The 22,112-nt window shown below is 42.4% G+C and overlaps 1 protein-coding gene across 1 annotated transcript in view; it reads left to right on the top strand.

Moving 5' to 3' along the window:
- cdh13 (cadherin 13, H-cadherin (heart)) overlaps nucleotides 1-22,112 on the top strand; it is a 1,093,338-nt gene that overhangs the window by 335,575 nt on the left and 735,651 nt on the right. Inside the window, exon 3 of the mRNA XM_072595947.1 lies at nucleotides 5,234-5,445. Coding sequence (XP_072452048.1) covers nucleotides 5,234-5,445 — 212 coding nt within the window. The remainder of the gene's footprint in view (nucleotides 1-5,233; nucleotides 5,446-22,112) is intronic.

Genomic DNA, 22,112 nt, shown 5'->3' with positions numbered 1-22,112 from the left:
CCCAATGAAATATCCACCTCCTTCTTCAAATCATACAATGTTTTGACGCCAATAGTTTTCTGTGGGAATGAATTCCACAGGCTTATTATTATGCGTGAATAAATTTCTCCTCATTGCAGTCCCAAATAGTTTAAACCATATCTTTGGACTGTGACCCTTGATCCAGCACTCCCTCACTGTTGGGAATATCCTAATTTGAATGTTATTATGTAATAGATATTCATACATTATAAATTCTGCCCCTCATTCCATTCAGAAGCTGGTATGAAGGAAACCTATCCCTCATAATTTGTTTGGTTTTATTCTTTTAGTCTGTCTCTGACTTTCATCTCTCCTTTAACCAAATTATTTGCTTTGTTCTAGTTATAATGTTTTTGAGGCATACTACTGACTACATACACCGTTCCTGTGAATGCTTGAAGGAAATAATCGCTTAGATATTTCACTATTTTGTGCCCATTCTCATCTTTCCATTTCTGTTCTTGCCTTTTACGATTTTCACTTCTTCCCTGTGTTAAAATATTGTATGTTTTCTAACATTATTGTTCAATCTGTGGTGCTCTGCTTTTTCTATGTGAAAAAATGCATTTGCTGCATTTTCTTATATTCATCCATATGATCCTCATGGACCTTCCCGTGGAATTCTTCCTTTTCTATCACTCAGTTTGCTTCCTGATCCATTTTGGGTCTCGTGTACAATGAGCTTGTTCATTTAGGTATCAGGTATTTTGCACGCTCAGCTTTCTATTTTCTAAGGCATGCCATACTCCAAGCATTAGCAAACAACCCCTGCTACTTTATTTATATACTATTGAATTAGGAGCAATAAAATCATGATTGATCTGTTTACTCCACATTCCTGTCTGATCCTGAGGAGTAATATAGATGAAGAATAAGTGTTAATGGTATTCATGATAGATGTAACTTGGTCAGCTATACTAAGAGCAGACCCATGCAAACAAATATGGGGTTAGGGTTTTGGGGGAGAAGGAGATGGTAATTGAAATGGAGTACAGTGTCCATGGTTTGAAGTTGTTGATCTAAACGTTGAGTCCTGAGGGCTATGAAGTGCTTAAGTGGAAAATAAGGGGCTGTTTCTTCAGTCTTGTTAGGTTATGCAATAAAACTAAAACACGCTGAAGACAGAAATGTTAGGTTGAGAATGAGACGGTATATTGAAGTGGCAAACAACTGGAAGATTGGGTTTTGTGTTATTGACTGGTCAGCCAGTCTACATTTGGTTTTGCCAATGTAGAGAACACCACACTGAACAACAATCATAGTAGGCTAAATTGAAAGAAGTATAATTGAGAGAAAGAATGAGATTCAAAATAGAACGGAATGAGTTAATTTGGACAGGAGCAGGCTGAAGCAATACATGTGGCAATTCGGTCCTGATTGTGGATTTTGGGAAGGATGTAGAAGCAGTTCATTTCAGGTATTAGTTTAATTTAATGAACCATGTCCACCAGTTTCCAATGCATTTCCATCCTTCGTTGAATAAGAAGTCTAATACTTCAGACAGTGCACTATACTAGATGTGGTCTCACAAATGTTCAAGTAATGTAAGCATGACCTTCATAATTTTATATTCAATTCTCCTCTCAATTAATGATAACATTCTGTTAGCTTTCCTCATTATTTTCTATACCTGCATGCTAATGTTTTGCGATTCATGCACAAGGAGACCCAGATCCCTCTGCCTCTCAGAGCTCTGTAATCTTTTGCCATTAGATATAAGCTTCTTCTTTACTCTTCCTGGCAAAATGGACTATCTGACATTTTCCCACATTATACTTCATTTACCAGATTTTTTCCCAATGACTTAATCAACCTTTTGTATCCACCGTTTGTCCTTTTCACAACTTATTTTTCTACCTATCTTTGTGTCATCAGTAAATGTAGCAAACATACCTTTGGTCCCTTTATCCAAGTCAATTATTTATAAAGTGTAAAGTTTTAAGGGGCTGACACTGATTGATGTGATACTCTGATCATGATATCATGCCAACCAGAAAATTACTGGCTTCTGCTTTTTCCTGTGTCCTGCTATATAGCTAATCTTCTACTAATGCAATATGTTGATCTTTTAGACCATGAGAGCTTTTGTTTTCTTATCAAATGTCTTCTAGTCAGCCAAGTACAACACATCCACTGGTTGTCCTCTATCAACAGCATATGTTGCTTCTTCAGAGAATTCCAATAGATTTGTTACATTATTTCCCTTCCACAAAGCCATGTTGACTCTGCGCAATTACCTTTAACTTGTCAAAGTGTCCGACTATAATGTCTAATGGACTTCTCACAGCTTCCACATGACAGAAGTTAAACTAACTGGTCCATAGTTTCCTGTTTTCTATCTTCCCTGCCCTAGATTTGAATAAAGGAGTTACTTTATTTTTCAATTGATTAGAACATTCTCCAAATCTCCAGAATTTTGGAAAGTTCAAAGCAATGCATCACCTATCTCATGTGTCACTTCTTATAAAACTCTAGGTTGAAGTCCATCAAGAATCAAAGCCTTGTCAACCTGCAGGTCTGATTACTTGTTCAGTACCACTTACTTGATTGTAATTTTCTTGAGATTCTTCTTCCCTTGCCTGTTCTGGTTAACAATTATTTACTTATTCTCTCCAGCGAAGAGTGATAGGAAATACCTATATAATGTATCTGCCATTTCCTTTTTTTCCACTGTTAATTCCCCAGTCTCACCTTCTCAAGGTCTAGCTTTCTCTGTCCAACTGTTTTCTTTTTAAATAGCTATAGAAACTTTTCATATTTTATTTATATGTTAATTTTCTCCTCTTTATTAATCTTTTAGTTCGTCTTTGCTGATTTTAATATTGTCCTATCTTCTCACCTGCCACCTATCTTTAAGTTTGATAATATCTTTATCCTTCTGTAGTTAATTGTGATGGTGGGTCTTCCCCTTGCTATTTTTCTTTTTCATTGAAATATATCCCATGTATCTAAGTTATCCCCTAAAGTATCTGCCATTGTATTTGATTTAGTTACTTCTTTATGGTGTCTTTTAAAGTTAAATACTTAGTTTGTGGTCTAAGATATTGCTGATGAACAGGTTATGGCAACTTTTGTTATCCATGTTAACCATTTTCCACTTCAATTTTTTGCATATACTTTGCCTACATTATTAATACCAAGTCAAGTTGATCACTGGCTCATGTTAGCTCCTTGATGCTTAGGTTCATGAAAATTGTGCTCAGATTTTCAAACATACTTGTTCATTTCTATTTATTTGGCTGAAACTTAAAATAACTTTATACATTCACATAAATCTTTCAATATTTCTTCATTTGCTGAATTTTAGCCACATTCAGATGTTCTGATGAGATTTCTGGTAGAAAACCTATCAAATATTTAAATCATTTTACCTTAGCAATCATACAATTACCATTTTTTAAAATAGCAAACTTTAAAAAACTATTAAAAAATTAGTACTTACACTTGTGTCTTGCTAACAGCTTATCAGCTGATAATATTACAAATAATCTTTCATTTTTCTTCAAACATAAATGGTGTGATACAAGTTTTTAACTACTTTAGAGACCTTGCAGAGCCCCATGTCTGGAGGTTAATGAAATGTATGTCTTGAGATCAGAGAACTGCAATGAGCTAGAGGCTAAGAAATGAGTCATTCTTCACTGAGTTGGAACGAATATATTGAGCTGTCATCAAATTGTATTCTAGCTTGCTTGCAGTGGCACAAGAAGAGAAAGGTATCATTTAAAAAGTGAACCATGTAGTTTCTGGAATGGATTTCTGAGAATTATAATTTCTACTGCAGAACACACATTGGAACCACATTCAAATGGTATCAATGTCTTTGTCTCAACTTTGCCATCACTGCTCATGTTTGTTCTAATTTAGAGATGCCGGTGTTGGACTGGGATGTACGAAGTTAAAAATCACACAACACCAGTTTATAGTCCAACAGGTTTAATTGGAAGCACTAGCTGCTCCTTCATCAGGAGGTTGATGAAGAAGCAGTGCTCTGAAAGCTAGTGTTTCCAATTAAACCTGTTGGACGAGAACCTGGTGTTGTGTGATTTTTAACCATATTTGTTCTAGTTTGCTTTGATTCATACATCCATGGGATTAACTGGGAATTGCTGAACTACACATGGAACAGTTGTAAATAAGGCTGCCTTATAGTCCAGTACATGTTTTCTTGGCTTATTAGCAACTGGTGTGCAAATTTGATTTCCATGTTAACTGTACAGACAATTTTATTACTCATTATATTGGAAGCATTTTATAAGTGGGAGTCTACCACATCCTAAATAAAGTTACCTTCAAACTAATTAACACTTGGTTGATTGTAATAATTTCACAGCAGATAAGGTTTTTTCAAAAATAATGTGTTTTAGCTGTTTGTTGTACATGGGATATGGATAGTACTGGTTCTGGATTAGTGGTGCTGGAAGAGCACAGCAGTTCAGGCAGCATCCAAGTAGTACTGGCTGAGTTGGCATTCATTGCTCATCTCTAACTGCCCTGTAAAAGGTGTTGGTGAGCTGTCCTACACCTTGAATAGCAACATACTTTAGGGTGTCAGGCAACTCAAACTGCAGTTGTGAAGGGATTTGGAGAAATGTGTTCCAGTGATAGTGAAGGAACAGCAGTATAGTTATCTGGCTTGGAGGAGAGCTTGCAGATGATAGCTCCCTGGCACCTACTCATCTTGGTCTTCTTACTGAGGGAATGAGAATGGACTATATTTTTGTGACTTAATTTTCTTGTAAAGTTGCATCTTAATTAAAAAAAATTGTTTATGTTCTAAAATATTCCATTTAATGCATGGAAATATATGTAACTGTGATTTAGTTACAAAGAATCCACAATCTGGCTAACTCTGTACACATTGACTTAATTGCATGTCGCTCTGTAGTAAAGTCTTATTGTGGATCAAGGAAAATGGATGCTAGTTCTTTTAAAACTATATTAACGTACAGAGGATGCATTAAACTTCCTGCTGTTGTTGTCACCCAGCTTTATTATAAGTGAAATATTGGCAACCTCAAAGGCAATATATTGTTAATAATGACAGTTCTCTTATCATTTCTTAAGATTAATGGTTGCAGAGAGCAACATTTGCACTGTGTTGGGGTTTGTTCCTTGCAGCATGAGTAACAGCAAGTGTCTGCTTCTTGATTAAGAAAGCCAGCACTGAAGGCTACCTCGTATTGACATTGTTTTCTCTCTGTCTTTTCAGTTCTGTTTGATGACTGCAATGGGAATGAAGGGCTGGAGTTTTCAATTTCTAACCCAGACTTTCGGGTCGAAGCAGATGGATCTGTGTTTGCTGTAAAAGAAATGGCAGCCCGCGTGCCAGGATTCCTCATCCAGGCAACGTCTGCTCATGCACAGGACTTGGCTGAAGTCCGGATTGTGGGAGAAGAAGGCAATCGCAGTAGTGTTTTAAAGGTAACAACAGAAAATATATAAACATGTATGCAAAACCGATGTGCATTTTTAAAATTCATTTTTGTGGGAAGTGGCTGTAGCCGGCTGGCCAGCATTTATTGCCTGTCCCTAATTGCCCTCGAGAAGGTGGTGCTGAGCTGGCTTCTTGAGCTGCTACAGTCCAGCTGCTGTGAGTTGACCCACACTACCTTTAGGGAGGGAATTCCAGGATTTTGACCCAGCGACAGGTAAAGGAACAGAGATATATTTCAAAGTGAGGATGGTGAGTGGGTTGTAGGGAAACTTGCATGTGGTGGTATTTCCATTTATCTGTTGCCCTTGTCCTTCCAGATGGAAAGGGCAATTGGTTTGGAAGGTGCTATCTGAGGACCTTTGGTGAATTTCTGCAGTGCATCTTGTAGATAGTACACACTACTGCTCCTGAACATCAGTGGTAAAGGGAGTGGATGTTTGTGACGATAATTCCATTCAGGCTTCTTGAGTGTTGTGAGGCTGCACCCATCCAGGCAAGTGGAGAGTATTCCATCATACTCCTATTTTTTTTTACACATAGATGGTAAACAAGCTTTGTGGGGTCAGGAGGTGAGTTACTCGCCACAGTATTCCTAGCCTCTGACCTGATTTTGTAGCCACTGTGTTCATATGGTGAGTCAAGTTGAGTTTAACGTCAATGGTAACCCTAAGAATATTGATAATAGGGAATTGAGTGATGGTAATGCCATTCACTCTCAAGGGACACTGGTTAGATTGTGATGGTCACAGCCTGGCATTTGCATGGCAGGAATGTTATTTGCCACTTGTCCAAGCCTGGATATTGTCCAGATGTCAGAACTATACATCACAGGAACAGACCTTTTGGCTCACCTTGTTGTGCCAAGCATGATACCAAATTAAAGTAATCCCTTCTGCCTGCCCTTGGTCCATCTTACTAAGATATTTATATCATCGATAGTCACAGTTGAAGTGCTGGAAGACTGGAGGTTGACTAATGTGGTGCCACTATTTAAGAAAGGTGGTAAGGACAAGCCAGGGAACCATAATCCAGTGAGTCTGACGTTGGTGGTGGGCAGGTTGTTGGAGGGAATCCTGACAGACAGGATGTACTGTATTTGGAAATGCAAGGACTGATTAGGGATAGTTAACATGGCTTTGTGCATGGAAAATCATGTCTTACAAATTTGAGTTTTTTGAAGAAGTAACAAAGAGAATTGATGAGGGCAGAACAGTGGATGTGATCTTTATGGACTTCAGTAAGGCATTCAACACGGTTCCCCATGGGAGACTGGTTAGCAAGGTTAGATCTCATGGAATACAGGGAGAACTAGCCATTTGGATACAGAACTGGCTCAAGGTAGAAGACAGAGATTGGTGATGGAGGGTTGTTTTTCAGACTGGAGGCCTGTGACCAGTGGAGTGCTACAAGGATCGGTGCTGGGTCCACTACTTTTCATCATTTATATAAGGATGTGAGAATAAGAGGTACAGTTAGTAAGTTTGCAGATGACACCAAACTTGGAGGTGTAGTGGACAGTGAAGAGGGTTACCTCAGATTACAACGGGACCTTGATCAGATGAACCAATGGGCTGAGGATTGGCAGGTGGAGTTTAATTTAGATAAATGTGAGGTGCTGCATTTTGGAAAAGCAAATCTTAGCAGGACTTATACACTTAATGGTAAGGTCCTAGGGAGTGTTGCTGAACAAAGAAACCTTGGAGTGCAAGTTCATAGCTCCCTGAAAGTGGATTCGCAGGTAGGTAGAATAGCGAAGAAGGCATTTGGTATGCTTTCCTTTATTGGTCAGCGTATTGAGTATAGGAGTTGGGAGCTGAAAAATGTGTTGCTGGAAAAGCGCAGCAGGTCAGGCAGCATCCAAGGAGCAGGAGAATCGATGTTTCGGGCATAAGCCCTTCTTCAGGAATGAGGAAGGTGTGCCAAACAGGCTAAGATAAAAGGTAGGGAGGAGGGACTTGGGGGAGGGACGTTGGGAATGCGATAGGGTGGAAGGAGGTTAAGGTGAAGGTGATAGGCCGGAGAGGGGGTGGGAGTGGAGAGGTCGGGAAGAAGATTGCACGTCATGAAGGCGGTGCTGAGTATGAGGGTTGGGAATGTGATAAGGTGGGGAGAGGGGAAATGAGGAAGCTGGAGAAATCTGCATTCATCCCTTGTGGTTGGAGGGTTCCTAGGCGGAAGATGAGGCGCTATACGAGTTGGGAGGTCATGGTGTGGCTGGACAGGACATTGGTTAGGCCACTGTTGGAATATTGCATGCAATTCTGGTCTCCTTCCTACTGGAAAGATGTTGTGAAACTTGAAAGGGTTCAGAAAAGATTTACAAGGATGTTGCCAGGGTTGGAGGATATGAGCTACAGGAAGAGGCTGAACAGGCCGGGGCTGTTTTCCCTGGAGTGTCTGACGCTGAGGGGTGACCTTATAGAGGTTTACAAAATCATGACGGGCATGGATAGGATAAATAGACAAAGTCTTTTCCCTGGGGGGTGGGAGTCCATAACTAGAGTGCATACGTTTAGGGTGAGAGGGGAAAGATATAAAAGAGACCTAAGGGGCAAACCTTTCACGCTGAGGGTGGTACGTGTATGGAATGAGCTGCCAGAAAGTGATGGAGGCTGGTACAAGTGCAACATTTAAAAGGCATCTTGATGGGTACATGAATAGGAAGGGTTTGGAGGGATATGGGCGGGGTGCTTGCAGGTGGGACTAGATTAGGTTGGGTTATCTGGTCGGCATGGACGGGTTGGACCAAAGGTTCTGTTTCCATGCTGTACATGTCTATGACTCCATGACTGTATATCTCTCCATTCCTGACATCTTCATGTGCTTATTGAAAAGTCCCCTTTAGTATCTGCCTCCATCACCACCCTTGGCAGTGCATTCCAGACTCCTACCACTTTCTGCATTTAAAATAAAAACTTGCTCCTCATACCTTGTTGCATTTAAACATGGACTGCCTCAGTATCTGAGGAGTTGTGAATGGTGATGAACGTTGTTCAATCATTGATGAACATCCCCATTTCTAACATTACGATGGAGGGAAATTTCGCACCTTCTTTGCAAATTTATACTTGTAATGGAATGGAATCGATTTCAATCTTTGATTTTATCTTTCCTGCACTGATGTTTAAAATTATTTCAGCCTGTTCATTCCAAATAGCCGCATGCTAAATAATTTACAGTGTACAGAGCTTCATTAATGGCATTGACTGTCTTATAATTGTGATGAACAAGTAACAGAAGAAAATGAATTGGCAACTCTTGTGGAAAGTTATCAATATCAGTTGTTTTGTCGACAAAGACTCCCAAGTAGTACTTTGTCCATGCGAAAGCAAGAGGTGCTGAATGAGCAGTGACATCATTCTGGCTGATTAAAAAGCAGCAGATGCAGAAACTTGATGGATTGACTATTCACTCCCTCTGATGGAGAAACAGGATTCCTGACATTAGAAAATCTAAATGCTGGGCAGAAGAATAGACTTAGTTGCAAGAAGTGAATTTGTCTATCGAATCAGAGTTGTAAAATACAAGGCTTTGGTGGACTCGTGAATTTGAGCAAGAGTCAGCACAGGGAGAAAGTGAGGACTGCAGATGCTGGAGATCAAAGTCGAGAGTGTGATGCTGGAAAAGCACAGCAGGTCAGGAGCATTACAAGTTGGGGAGACAGGCCGCCTACTTGCAGAACGTTTCAGAGAACACCTCTGGGACACCTGCACCAACCAACCCAACTGCCCCTTGGCAGAACACTTTAACTCGCCCTCCCACTCCGCCAAGGACATGCAGGTCCTTGGCCTCCTCCATCGACAGACCATGGCAACACGACGCCTGGAGGAAGAGCGCTTTATCTTCCGCCTAGGAATCCTCCAACCACAAGGGATGAATGCAGATTTCTCCAGCTTCCTCATTTCCCCTCCCCCCACCTTATCTCATTCCCAACCCTAGCACTCAGCACCACCTTCTTGACGTGCAATCTTCTTCCCGACCTCTCCACCCCCCACCCCCTCTCTGGCCTATCACCCTCACCTTAACCTCCTTCCACCTATCGTATTCCCAACGCCCCTCCCCCAAGTCCCTCCTCCCTACCTTTTATCTTAGCCTGCTTGGCACACCTTCCTCATTCCTGAAGAAGGGCTTATGCCCGAAATGTCGATTCTCCTGCTCCTTTGATGCTGCCTGACCTGCTGCGCTTTTCCAGCAACACATTTTTCAGCTCTGATCTCCAGCATCTGCAGTCCTCACTTTCTCCTAGCATTACAAGTTAACCAGGAAAGACCTAAAGAGAGAGCTAAGAAGAGCCAGGAGGGGACATGAAAAGTCGTTGGCAGGTAGGATCAAGGAAAACCCTAAAGTTTTCTATAGGTATATTGGGAATAAAAGGATGACTAGGGAAAGATTAGGGCCAATCAAGGACAGTAGTGGGAAGTTCTGCATGGATTCTGAGGCGTTAGGACAAACATTAAATGAATTTTTTCTTGTCAGTATTCACATTGGAAAAAGACAATGTTGTTGAGAATACTGAGATACAGGCTACTACACAAGATGGGATTGACGTTCATGAGGAGGTGGTGCTAGCAATTCTGGAAAATGTGAAAATAAATAAGACCCCTAGGCCAGATGAGATTTATCCTCGGATTCTTTGGGAAGCCAGGGAGGAAATTGCAGAGCCGTTAGCTTTGATCTTTATGTTGTCATTGTCTACAAGAATAGTGTCGGAAGACTGGAGGATAGCAGGTGTTGTCCCCTTGTTCAAGAAGGGCAATAGAGACAACCCTGGCAACTATAGACCAGTGAGCCTTACTTCGGTTGTGGGTAAAGTGTTAGAAAAGGTAATAAGAGACAGGTTTATAATCACTGAGGAAGGAATAATTTAATTAGGGATAGTCAACACTGTTTTGTGAAGGGTAGCTCATGACTCACAAACCTTAGGGAGTACTTTGAGGTGGTAACCAAACAGATGGATGAGGGTAAAGCGGTCCATGTGGCATACAGGGGGATCCTCGATTATCCAAATGAGATGGGCAGGCACTATTTCGTTCAGATAATTGATTATTCGGTTAATCGATTCCATGCCTTTCCTCTGGGGCTTGGAGTTTTCTATTAAGTCTGTTCCCCGTTCAGGAGACTAGCAGCAGCAGAGTGCAAGCGAACCCTCGCCTGCCCCCAACACTACCCAAGCCTGCCCGCCCAAACCCCATCCAACACCACACCCCCGCCTGCCCCCAAACCCCGTCCAAAACAGACCCCTGCCCAACCCCCCAAACCCTGTCTAACACCGTCCCCCCATCTACCCCAAAAACTGCCCCCTGCCCGCATCCCCCACCTGCTCCTAACACCGCCTCTGCCTGCCCCATCTTCCCCCAACACCCCCCCCACCCACCCCCCCCCATCTTCCCCCAATACCATCCTCACCCATCCCCAACACCGCCCCCACCCCGCGCAGCCCCTGTCCTCCCCAACCTCCACCTCTCTGGGGCAGCCGGACTGGACACTGCTGCTGCTGCCTTTTGGGCTGTGGGGGGTGGGGGCAGGGGGATGAGTCTTCAAATAGCGCACACACACACACACAACCTTTTACTGCAACTTTTTAACAGGTTCCACCTCTGCCCTATACAGGACAATGTTAGAGAGATTATCTGGGGAAGGGTGGGTTTAGGGTACACGCCTGTGTAGAACTCCAGGGAAAGTGTGGGGGAGAGAGAGAGAGAGAGAGAGAGTGGGAGGTCATTCATTTAGAGACGGTGCCTGTGTTTCCATCAGTGCAGGACTGTTCTCAGTGGCACTTTTAATCGCTGTAAACAAAAGATGGGATCAGTGTTAGACACACATCTTTGACATAATGTTTCTGACGGGACCTTGAGATCTCCTTTGGATAATCTGATTTTCAGATAATTGGTATTCGGATAATTGATGTTCCTCAGTCTATGGATTTCAGTAAAGTGTTTGATAAAGTTCCCAACGGTAGGTTATTGCACAAAATACAGAGGCATGGGATTGAGGGTGATTTAACGGTTTGGATCAGAAATTGGCTAGCTGAAAGGAGACAGGGTGGTGGTTGATGGGAAATATTAATCCTGAAGTCCAGTTACTAGTGGTGTACTGCAAGGATCTGTTTTGGGGTCCCTGCTGTTTGTCATTTTTATAACTGACCAAGATGGGGCGTAGAAAGATAGGTTAGTAAATTTGCAGATGACACTAAGATCGGTGGAGTTGTGGACAGTGCTGAAGAATGTTGCTGGTTACAAAGGGACATAGCTAAGCTGCAGAGCTGGGCTAAGAGGTGGCAAATGGAGTTTAATGTGGAAAAGTGTGAGATAATTCAATTTGGAAGGAGCAACAGGAATTGAAAGTACTGGGCTATTTATAAGATTCTTGGTAGTGTAGATAAGCAGAGAGATCTTGGTGTCCATGGACATAGATCACTGAAACTTGCCACCCAGGTTGATAGGGTTGTTAAGAAGGTGTGTTAGCTTCTATTGGCAGAGGGATTGAATTTCAGACTCTGAGATCATACTATAGTCGTACAAATTTCTGGTGCGGCCGCACTTGGAGTATTGCATACAGTTCTGGTCACCGCTTTATTGGAAGGATGTAGAACCTTTGGAAAGGATTCAGAGGAGCTTTACTAGGATGTTGCCTGGTGTGGAGGGAAGGTCTTATGAGGAAAGGCTGAGGGACTTGAGGCTGTTTTCATTCAAAAGAAGGTGGTTGAGAGATGACTTGTGACAGAAAAGATAATCAGAGGTTTAGATAGGGTGGACAGTGAGATCCTTTTTCCTTGGATGGTGATGGCTAGCATGAGGGGACATAGCTTTAAATTGAGGGGTGATAGATATAGGAGAGATGTCAGAGCTGGTTTCTTTACTTAGAGAATATTAGGGGCGTGGGATGCACTGCCTGCAACAGTATTACACTTGCCAACTTTGAGGCCATTTAAATGGTCATTGAATAAACATATGGATAAAAATGGAATGGTGTAGGTTAGCTGGACTTCAGATTGGTTCCACAGGTCAGCGCAACATTGAGTGCAGAAGTACCTGTACTGCGCTGTAATGTTCTATGTTCTATACCTGTCTGAACTCTGTCCTGATGTGGACTATTTCTCTCCTAGGATGAGAGCGGTAGATTTTAAGGGAGATGAAAGTGGGTTGCAGAGTTGTTACTTTGATGCAGATGGGAAGCTGTCCCAAGGCACTGAGTAGGCAGCACAGGGGGCATGCAGAGTTAATGGTGTGAGGGGATGGGATGCTTGTGACCAAGTGGGAATGCTGTTGCACTCAATAGCTGGAGCCTTGGGAGGAGGTGGGTACGGTAACACATTGAGTGTGATAGATCAGGGAGAAGATGTTGGAACTTACTCTGGTGAAATTGGCAATTTTCCTACAGTGCTGGGTAATTCTCCAGACAGCTGAGTCTGGTGGCAATCCCCTTCAGATACTTTGGTGATGTGGCTTCCACTGCTGGTGCTGGAAGAAGAGCACATCCTGCCTGTTGATCACCATGTCTGGCAGGATCTCACCTTGTCTGGAAAACAGGTGGGGGTGGCTGATTTCCTCTGTCTGCTATGTCTTGGACAAATGTCAGTATCTGAGGCTGACAACTGAAGAATGATGGTGCTTGTCTGTGTGCACAATGGGCTTTTAAGGTTGGTGGAGGTACATGGGGCCAGGTCAATTCTATGATGCCTACAGAGTGTTGAGTCATTCTTGGGATGTTGTATGGTAAAGTTGGACCCCAGTCCAATGTGAGAGACACTGTAAAGGTGAGATAGGTTGTTAATAACTGGGTTTGGTAAGAAGCAGTAAGAATAGTTGCTAGATCTTGTGGTGGGAATTGCTCAACAAAACTCAACACAACTCACACTTAGTTAAAAAAGAATAAGATTCAGCCCACTAGAGAGGCTTTCATGTACACAGAATAGCTAAGTGCTTCACAGCCAATAGATATCTTTGAGATATAGTCACTCATGTAATATCAAGAAATCTGGAAAGCATTGTATACACAACTATGTGCCACAAACCACAACGAATGGGATGGCTTAGTGTGTTTATAAAGATGTTGCTTAAAGAATAACTATTACAGAGTTGTACAGCATGGAAACAGACCCTCCGTCCACATTGACCATGTTCCCAACCTAAATTAGTCCATCTTGTCTCTATTTGGCCCAAATCCTTCCAAACCTTTGCAGTACATGAACTTATCCAAATGTTTTTTAAATGTTACAACTGTACCTGCATCCACTGGCAGTTCATTCCACTCTAATAGAAAACTCCAAGCCCCAGAGGAAAGGCATGGAATCGATTAACCGAATAATCAATTATCTGAACGAAATAGTGCCTGCCCATCTCATTTGGATAATCGAGGATCCCCCTGTATGCCACTCTGAGCAAAAAAAAATTAAATTGTCCCTCATGTCCTTTTTGAAACTTTATTGGTTGGGCATTGGAAGAACTCTCTTCTTCTTCTTTGAACAGGACAGTGTCAACTTCATGCCCATATAAGAGGAAAACAGGGCCTAATTTTAACATCTCATTCCAAAGCCAGCTCTCCCAATATTGCCTTGAAATACCATCTTAGATTATGTGAACAACTCCCTGGAGTGAGGTTTGAACCCTTGATCTTCTATCGCAGTGCTATAATTAAACTGAGGCTGACACCTGTGGTGAAAATGTTACTTTGCACCTGTCAGCACAAGATTGGATATCTTCCAGAGTGGTCTAGCAGGCTGGCATGGACTCTAACCTTATTGGAAGAGCAATAATTGAGCTGGATAATTGTCAGCGGACAGTCCTCTCAATCCCTTGTGCACAAGGGAAGGTCATTGATGAAACAGCCAAAGATGATTGCACCAAGAACGCAAGCATTTTCTTCAGGTGTCTTGAAGTGTGACATGCTTCTCACACTTCATTCATGTGGTAGTACCTCATTTTGCAAGCCATCAGAAGCAAGGTTCCACCAATGTGATACTCCAATTCTTATCCACAGACTTTAAATGAAATCCACACTATACATTTAACAATAGGAATGTTTTTTCTAATCATACTTTTCATCAGATAGCCTTGGGAAATTCTGAAATATGCAATGAGAACATATGCACTCTTATTAAGGTTAAAAAGAAAAAGTTATTTTACCAGGCTGTCACCATTCCATTCCACCTCCATATTTGAAAGAACTCTATTCCTTCAAATGTTTACAGCGGAATCTTTTTCTTATAGTTGCCTCCAGTAACTCAAGACTAGTTTTACCAAATGCAACTTGGAAAAGAACTAAAAATGAACCTACAATTAGCCACATATTTGTCAAATTAGCCCTGTGAGAAATTACGCTCCACATCATGCTCAACATATATTTTCATTCATTGATTTGTTTTTGGCTGAATTGGGGATTAACCTTTTGTCATTACAAAGCTATGTTATACTGAATATTAATATTTAATTGTGAACCTTCAAGCCACATAAAACATGAGCAGAATTAGACCATACAGTCCCTCAAATCTGCTCCAAACTTCATTGCGATTACAGCAGATCTGTTTGTGTTTGTCATCTATCCACTCCTCCACTCCCCCACCCCCCCCCCAACACGCACGCACATGCATACACTAAACTTGACCCACTGCCTAACAACAAGTTGTCTTCACTGCCTTAAAAATATTCAGTGATCCTGCCTCCATCACTTTCTGAAGTTGTGCAATCATCTGAGAGAATAACATTTTTACAATCTCTTTCCCAAAGCGTCAATTTTGAATTTTAAAACTGAGCCTTCTATTTCTGGATTGGCCCATAAGCAGAAACATCCTTTTGACATCCACTTTGTCAAGATCACTTATGTACTGCTTACTCTTGTAAACTCCCAGCAGAAAGAAATCCAGTCGATCCAACCTAACCTCAAAGATCACCTACTCATTTCTGATGTCAATCCATTAAACCACCTCTGAACCGGCTCTAATACAAATACATCCTTTCTGAAGTAAGGAAACCTAACTGCACACAGTATTCAAGATGTGATCTCACCAATTTCATCAGCTGGTTTTATATATGTTGAACCTTTATTTATATAAGACACGTTTGCTGAACTAAGGAAACTGATTTGAGAGTGCTGCTAATTTGCACTTGAGAAGTCACCTTCCATTTCATGGAGATGCACAATCTAAGGAAATAAGATGAAGAATGTCTTATTCTACAGTTAATCAATAGAACAATAAAAATTAATCACCTTGGCAAGGAAACAATCTAATTTTTTTTCTTGTAATAAGTCAACAGGGAGAAAAGTCATTTGACAACCTTTGGTGTGGATGTTGATTTGAGAGACAAAAGTTGATACTGAAATAGCTCCATAGAGGCTGGTATCCTGTCACCAAGTCACCATTTATTTACACATGACAGTCCTTGACTTTAGTACTGCCTCATTCAGAGTCAAGTACAAGAGTGTCAGTATCTCAGACACTCAACCTTTTTATATATCAGCCAGGGGTCCCAGTGTAATAAGAAGAACAAAGAAAATTACAGCATAGGAACATGCCCTTTGGCTCTCTAAGCCTGCACCAATCCAGATCCTCTATCTAAGCCTATCGCCTATTTTTCAAGGATCTGTATCCTTCTGCTCCCTGCCCATTCATGTATCTGTCTAAATCTTAAATGATGCTATTGTGCCCGCCTGTACCACTTCTTCTGGCAATGCATTCCAGACACCCACTATCCTCTGCCTAAAGAACTTTCCATGCATATCTCCCTTAAACTTTTCCCCTCTGACCTTGAACTCATGACCTTTAATAATTGAGTCCTCCACTCTGGGAAAAAGCTTCTTGCTATCCACCCTGTCTATACCTCTCATGATTTTGTAGACCCCAATCAGGTTCCCCCTCAACCTCCATCTTTCCAAGGAAAAATAACATTAATCTACTCAACCTCTCTTCATAGCTAGCATCCTTCATATCAGACAACATCCTGGCGAACCTCCTCTGCACCCTCTCCAAAGCATCCACATTGTTCTGATAATGTGGCAACCAGAACTGTACGCAGTGTTCCAAATGTGGCTGAACCAAAGTCTGATACAACTGCAACATGACCTGCCAACTCTTGTACTCAATACTCTGTCCATTGAAGGAAAGCATGCCTTCTTGACCACTCTATTGACCTGCATCGTCATCTTCAGAGAACAATGGACCTGAACACCCAGATCTCTCTGTACATCAATTTTCTCCAGGACTTTTCCATTTACTGAATAGTTTGCTCTTGAATTGGATCTTCCAAAATGCATCACCTCGCATTTGCCCGGATTGAACACCATCTGCCATTTGTCCACCCAACTCTCCAATCTATTTATGTTCTGCTGCATTCTCTGACAGTCCCCTTCACTACCTGCTACTCCACCAATCTTCGTGTCATCTGCAAACTTGCTAATCAGACCACCAGTAACTTTGCCCAGATTGTTTATGTATGTCATAAACAACAATGGTCCCAGCACAGATCCCTGTGGAACACCACTGGTCACAGGTCTCCATTTTGAGAAACTCCCTTCTACTACTACTCTCTGTCTCTTGTTGCCCAGCCAGTTCTCTATCCATCCAGCTTGTACACCCTGCACCTCATGTGACTTCACCTTCTCCATCAGCCAACCATGGGGAACATTATCAAATACCGTTCATGAAGTCCATGTATATGACCGCAACAGTCTTTCCCTCATCAATCAACTTTGTCACTTCCTCAAAGAATTCTATTAAGTTGGTAAGACATGACCTTCCCTGTACAAAACCATGCTGCCTATCACTGAAAAGCCCATTTTCGTCCAAATGTAAATTGATCCTATCCCTCAGTATCTTCTCCAGCAGCTTCCCTACCATTGACATCAGGCTCACCGGTCTATAATTACCTGGATTATCTCTCCTACCCTTCTTAAACAAGGGGACAGCATTAGCAGTTCCCCAGTCCTCTGGGACCTCATCTGTGTTCAAAGATGCTGCAAAAATATCTGTTAAGGCCCTAGCTATTTCCTCTCTGACTTAACTCAGTAACCTGGGACAGATCTCATCAAACCTATCTGCTTTAATGTCTTTTAGAATACCCAGCTCTTCCTACCTTCTTATGCTGACTTGAGCTAGAGTAATAAAAATCTATTCCTAACCTGAACATCCGTCGTGTCCCTCTCTGCAGTGAATACTGATGCAAAGTGTTCATTAAGAATCTCACCCATTTTCTCTGACTCCACACATAACTTACCTCCTTTCTCCTTGAGTGGGCCAATCCATTTTTCTAGTTACCCTGTTGCTCCTTATAGACGAAAAAAAAGGCTTTGAGATTTTCCTTATCCCTGTTTGCTAAAGATATTTCATGATTTCTTTTAGCCCTCTTAATTCCTCGTTTCAGATTGGTCCTACATTCCCGATATCCTTCCAAAACTTTGTCTGTTTGCAGTCGCCTAGTCCTTATGTATTCTTGCTTTTTCCTCTTAGCTGGTCTCACAATTTCACCTATCATCTATGCCTAATCTTGCCATTTTTATCCCTCATTTTCACAGGGACATGTCTCTCTTGCACTCTAATCAACCTTTCTTTAAAATCTTCCCACATGTCAAGTGTGGATTTACCTTCAAACAGCTGCTCCCAGTTCACATTCCCTAGCTCTTGCCGAATTTTGTTACAGTTGGCTTTCCCCCAATTTAGCACTCTTTTCTTTTGGACTACTCTCATCTTTGTCCATGAGTATTCTAAAACTTATAGAATTGTGATCACTGTTCTCAAAATAATCCCCTACTGAAACTTCAACTACCTGGCCAGGCCAATTCCCTAACGCCGGGTCCAATATGGCCCCTTTGCCGAGTTGGACTATTTACATACTGCTCTACAAAACCCACCTGGATGTTCCTTACAAATTCTGCTCCACCTCAACCTCTAACATTAAGTGAATCCCAGTCAGTGTTGGGAAAGTCGAAATCTCCCATCACCACCACCCTATTGTGCCTGCATCTTTCCATAGTCTGTTTACATACTTGTACCTCTGTCTCATACTCACTGTTGGGAGGCCTGCAGTACAGCCCTTCCTATTTCTGAGCTCTGCTCATATAGCCTCACTTTTTGAGTAGTGCCGTCCTTCAGCACAGCTGCGATATCCTCTCTGACTAGTAATGCAACTCCTCCACCCCTTTTATCTCCCTCTCTATCCTGCCTGAAGCATTGATATTTAGATGCCAATTTTGTTACTCCCTCAACCAAGTCTCAGTAATAGCAATGACATCATACTCCCAGGTACTAATCCAAGCCCTAAATTCATCTGCCTTGCCTACTACACTTCTCATGTTAAAACAAATACACCTATTTCTGTGTGTTCATCATCTACTCCCTGCCTACGCTTTCCCTTAGTCACATTGACTTCATTATCTAGTTCCTTACAGGCTTTAGTTAATGTCCACTAACTTCCTCATGTGGTTCCCATACCCCTGCTACATTAGTTTAAACCCTCCCCAACAGCTTTAGTAAAAGCACCCCTAGGACATTGGTTTCAGTCTGGCCCAGCTATAGACTGTTCAATTTGTAATAGTCCCATCTCCCCCAGAACCAGTCCCAATTTCCCAAAAAGCTGAACCCCTCCCTCCTGCACCATCTCTCAAGCCAAGCATTCATCCTGCCTAAAGTTTCATTTCTATGCTGACTAGCACGTGGCACTGGTAGCAATTGTGAGATTACTACCTCTGAGGTCCTACTTTTTATATTGGATCCTAACTCCTTAAATTCTGCTTGTAGGGCCTCATCCCGTTTTTTTACCTACATCATTGGTGCCTATATGCACCATGACAGCTGGCTGTTCACCCTCCCCCTTCAGAACGTTCTGCAGCTGATCTGAGGCATCCTTAACCTGTGCTCCTGTGAGGCAACGTACCATTCGGGAGTCTCATTTTCAATCTCTGAACTGCCTATCTACTCCACTTGGCCACTGTCCAAATGTATCAGGTCACTCATCTTTCCAGACCATAATTTGACTGCTCCCACTCAGCTCCTCGCTCACACTGCTTCCGCCACTGCTGCAAAATGGAGGCTGTGGATTCCACGAGGGTAAGTATTCAAATGGTAAATTTACCTTCTCAGCAGCCCCCTGGTCCTCACTCTCATTGTTCCCACTGCTGCTGCAAAATGGAGCAAAATTATTCCACAGAAGCTGGTATCCCATCACCGAGTCACCCTTCATTTAGCCATGGATAGTCTTGTCACTGATCCAGCTCCCTCAGAGCCAGCTCTCCAAGTGAACAGGATATCTGACTGTTCTTTTATTTTGATGGCCAGGGATGGATACCTCAAAAAACAGATGCAACCTTCCCACACTGCAACTTTACCACAAAAGTAATGATCCCTCTTGAAATAACTCCACAGTGGCTGACATTGTGTCACCAAGCCACTCTTTATTTACACATGGAGAGTCTTTGACACTGAGACACTCCTGTTCTTTTTTTTTTCCCCAGCACCCATGTTGTGTGTGTGCAGGTGTGAGATACAAGGTGTACGAATCTTTATTCAATTTCCACCACCAGGAAGATAGGAAACACCCGTGTGGCCAGTGACAAGCAATGCCCTTCACAAAAGGCAGTGCTGTGTGATCAAACATTGAAGGGGAGGGCAGGGATTAAATCAAAAAAGAGTTGGAGGGGGAAATAATGCACTCCACTCCCTGCGGCGCCCACCTCTCCCTGAACAACTCCAGGGTGTTGGTGGAGAATGCGTGCTCCAGGGTGTTGGTGGAGACCGTGTCCAAGAACACCCGGGCTCTAACGTAACTGCGGAAGACATTCCTGTTCTTACTTGCGAGCCAGGGCTCCCTGAATGGACCAGATTAACAGCCCCAATCAGGAAACTCATTCTGTGAGGTGCAGCTGGCTAAAGTCATTCCAATCACTGCATCCCTGCTCCTCTAAGTCTGAGGGCTAATGTTGGTTCTTTTTCTTTGTGGCTCCTCCTGAGGCACTTTTGCACCGGGTCAGATTCCTCCAACTCTCCCTCTGTTACAGCGAGTGTGTAACGCACAATAGCTTGTGTCTTATACCCAAAGCATCTCGGAAGAAATTCATTCTCTTCTTCAGGCGACAAAGGCAATGACGTGCAAATCCTGCTGTGTCCATCTCAGATTCTGAGGTATGTTCAACAGTTGACAGAGAGGGAGAGCCCACAGGTTCTGGAATAGTTGGAAAGGCTGCCAATTAGCCAGGTACATTTTACTTTCACACTGCTTTGTGGGCTAGCAGCTTGCATATCGTCCATGTGCTTGTGCGAACTTGATACATCACTGGACCTGACCTTGCATTGGTCACGCCTCTTACCATACAGGGCTACGCTGGTGGTTTGTACACCAAACTTCATCCCCTGAAGTTAATTGTCTCTCTTGCTTCATGGAGCCTTGTGTCTGGCATTGGCGTTCTTGCCTTATTCTCTTTATGTAGGCCCAGCAGGGGTTTATGGTCCATTATTCTTGCAAACTTACATCCATAAAGGAATTGATGGAATTTCCTGACTCCAAAAAATGATGGCCAAACCTCCTTTCTCTATCTCATCATATTTACACTCTGCATAACTATTGGGCCTTCCTCTCCATTGGGCCACCTATGACCTAATACTACTTCAGTGCCACGTGGGGAGGCATCACATGGCTGTATCAGATCTTGCTTGGAATTACAATATGCCAACACCTTAGAGGATGCCAGCTATTTCTTCATTTCCCTGAAAGTTATGGCTGACCCTTTTATAAGAGTTGATGCAAAGGTGGAATGATGGAGGCCAGGTTATTTTTGAACTTTTCATCATGATTCACTTGCCCAAGGATTGATCTCAGCTCTGATACAGACCTGGAAGCCTGGGCACCATTGATCACTTTTATCTTCTTGATGACCTGGTCTTGTAGACTCTGTAGCCCAAGTAGGTCAATTGTGATGTGTGGAACACACATTATTCCCTTTTAAGGTACATGTCCACCAGGGAGAAACATGTAAGGACAATGTCCACGTTCTCCCAAGTGCTCCTTATTGGTCTTCTGTGTTATTTGCACGTCATCTAGATCAATGGCAATCTGAGGTAGACTTCATAAAAATATTCTCCATCACCCACAGGAAAATTTCACAGGCTTACAATCCCCCTAATGACAGTCTCGTGTATTGATACAAACCCTTGTGAGTATTAATTGCAGCATACTTCTGGTAATCTTCATCTAACTACAATTGCAAGTACACATGGTTCATGTCCAGCTTCGTGAAGGACAGCACCCCTGCCAACTCAGCATATAAATCCTTTATATAAGAATTTGGATATTCATCCAGCTGCAAAAGGTGGTTTAAAATCCCACAAAGGTGAACCGACCCATCAGCCTTCACAGTCGTTACCACCCAAGTGGCTCACATAAACTGGGCTGGTTTGATGATTTCTTTGCTTTCCAGCCTTCTGATTTCTGCCTCTACTTTTGCCTGTAAGGTAGCGGATGGGCCATGCCAAATCATGGAATTGCTTCCTGGTCAGCATGCAAGTTGGCCTTTTGTTCCTTTTGTAGACCTTCCTGAAAAACATCCGGATGTTCAATTAAGACTTCACTCAGCCAGTCATTTTCTCATCAAAACACATTAAGCCAATCTGGGTGAATCTTTCTCAACTAATTTTGCTGCAGCAGGCTTGGGCCTGAGCCTTTTACTACAA

This window comes from Chiloscyllium punctatum, chromosome 26 (assembly GCF_047496795.1).
Source record: "Chiloscyllium punctatum isolate Juve2018m chromosome 26, sChiPun1.3, whole genome shotgun sequence".
Taxonomy (NCBI): Eukaryota; Metazoa; Chordata; class Chondrichthyes; order Orectolobiformes; family Hemiscylliidae; genus Chiloscyllium; species Chiloscyllium punctatum.
This window is presented reverse-complemented; position numbering and strand designations above follow the sequence as displayed.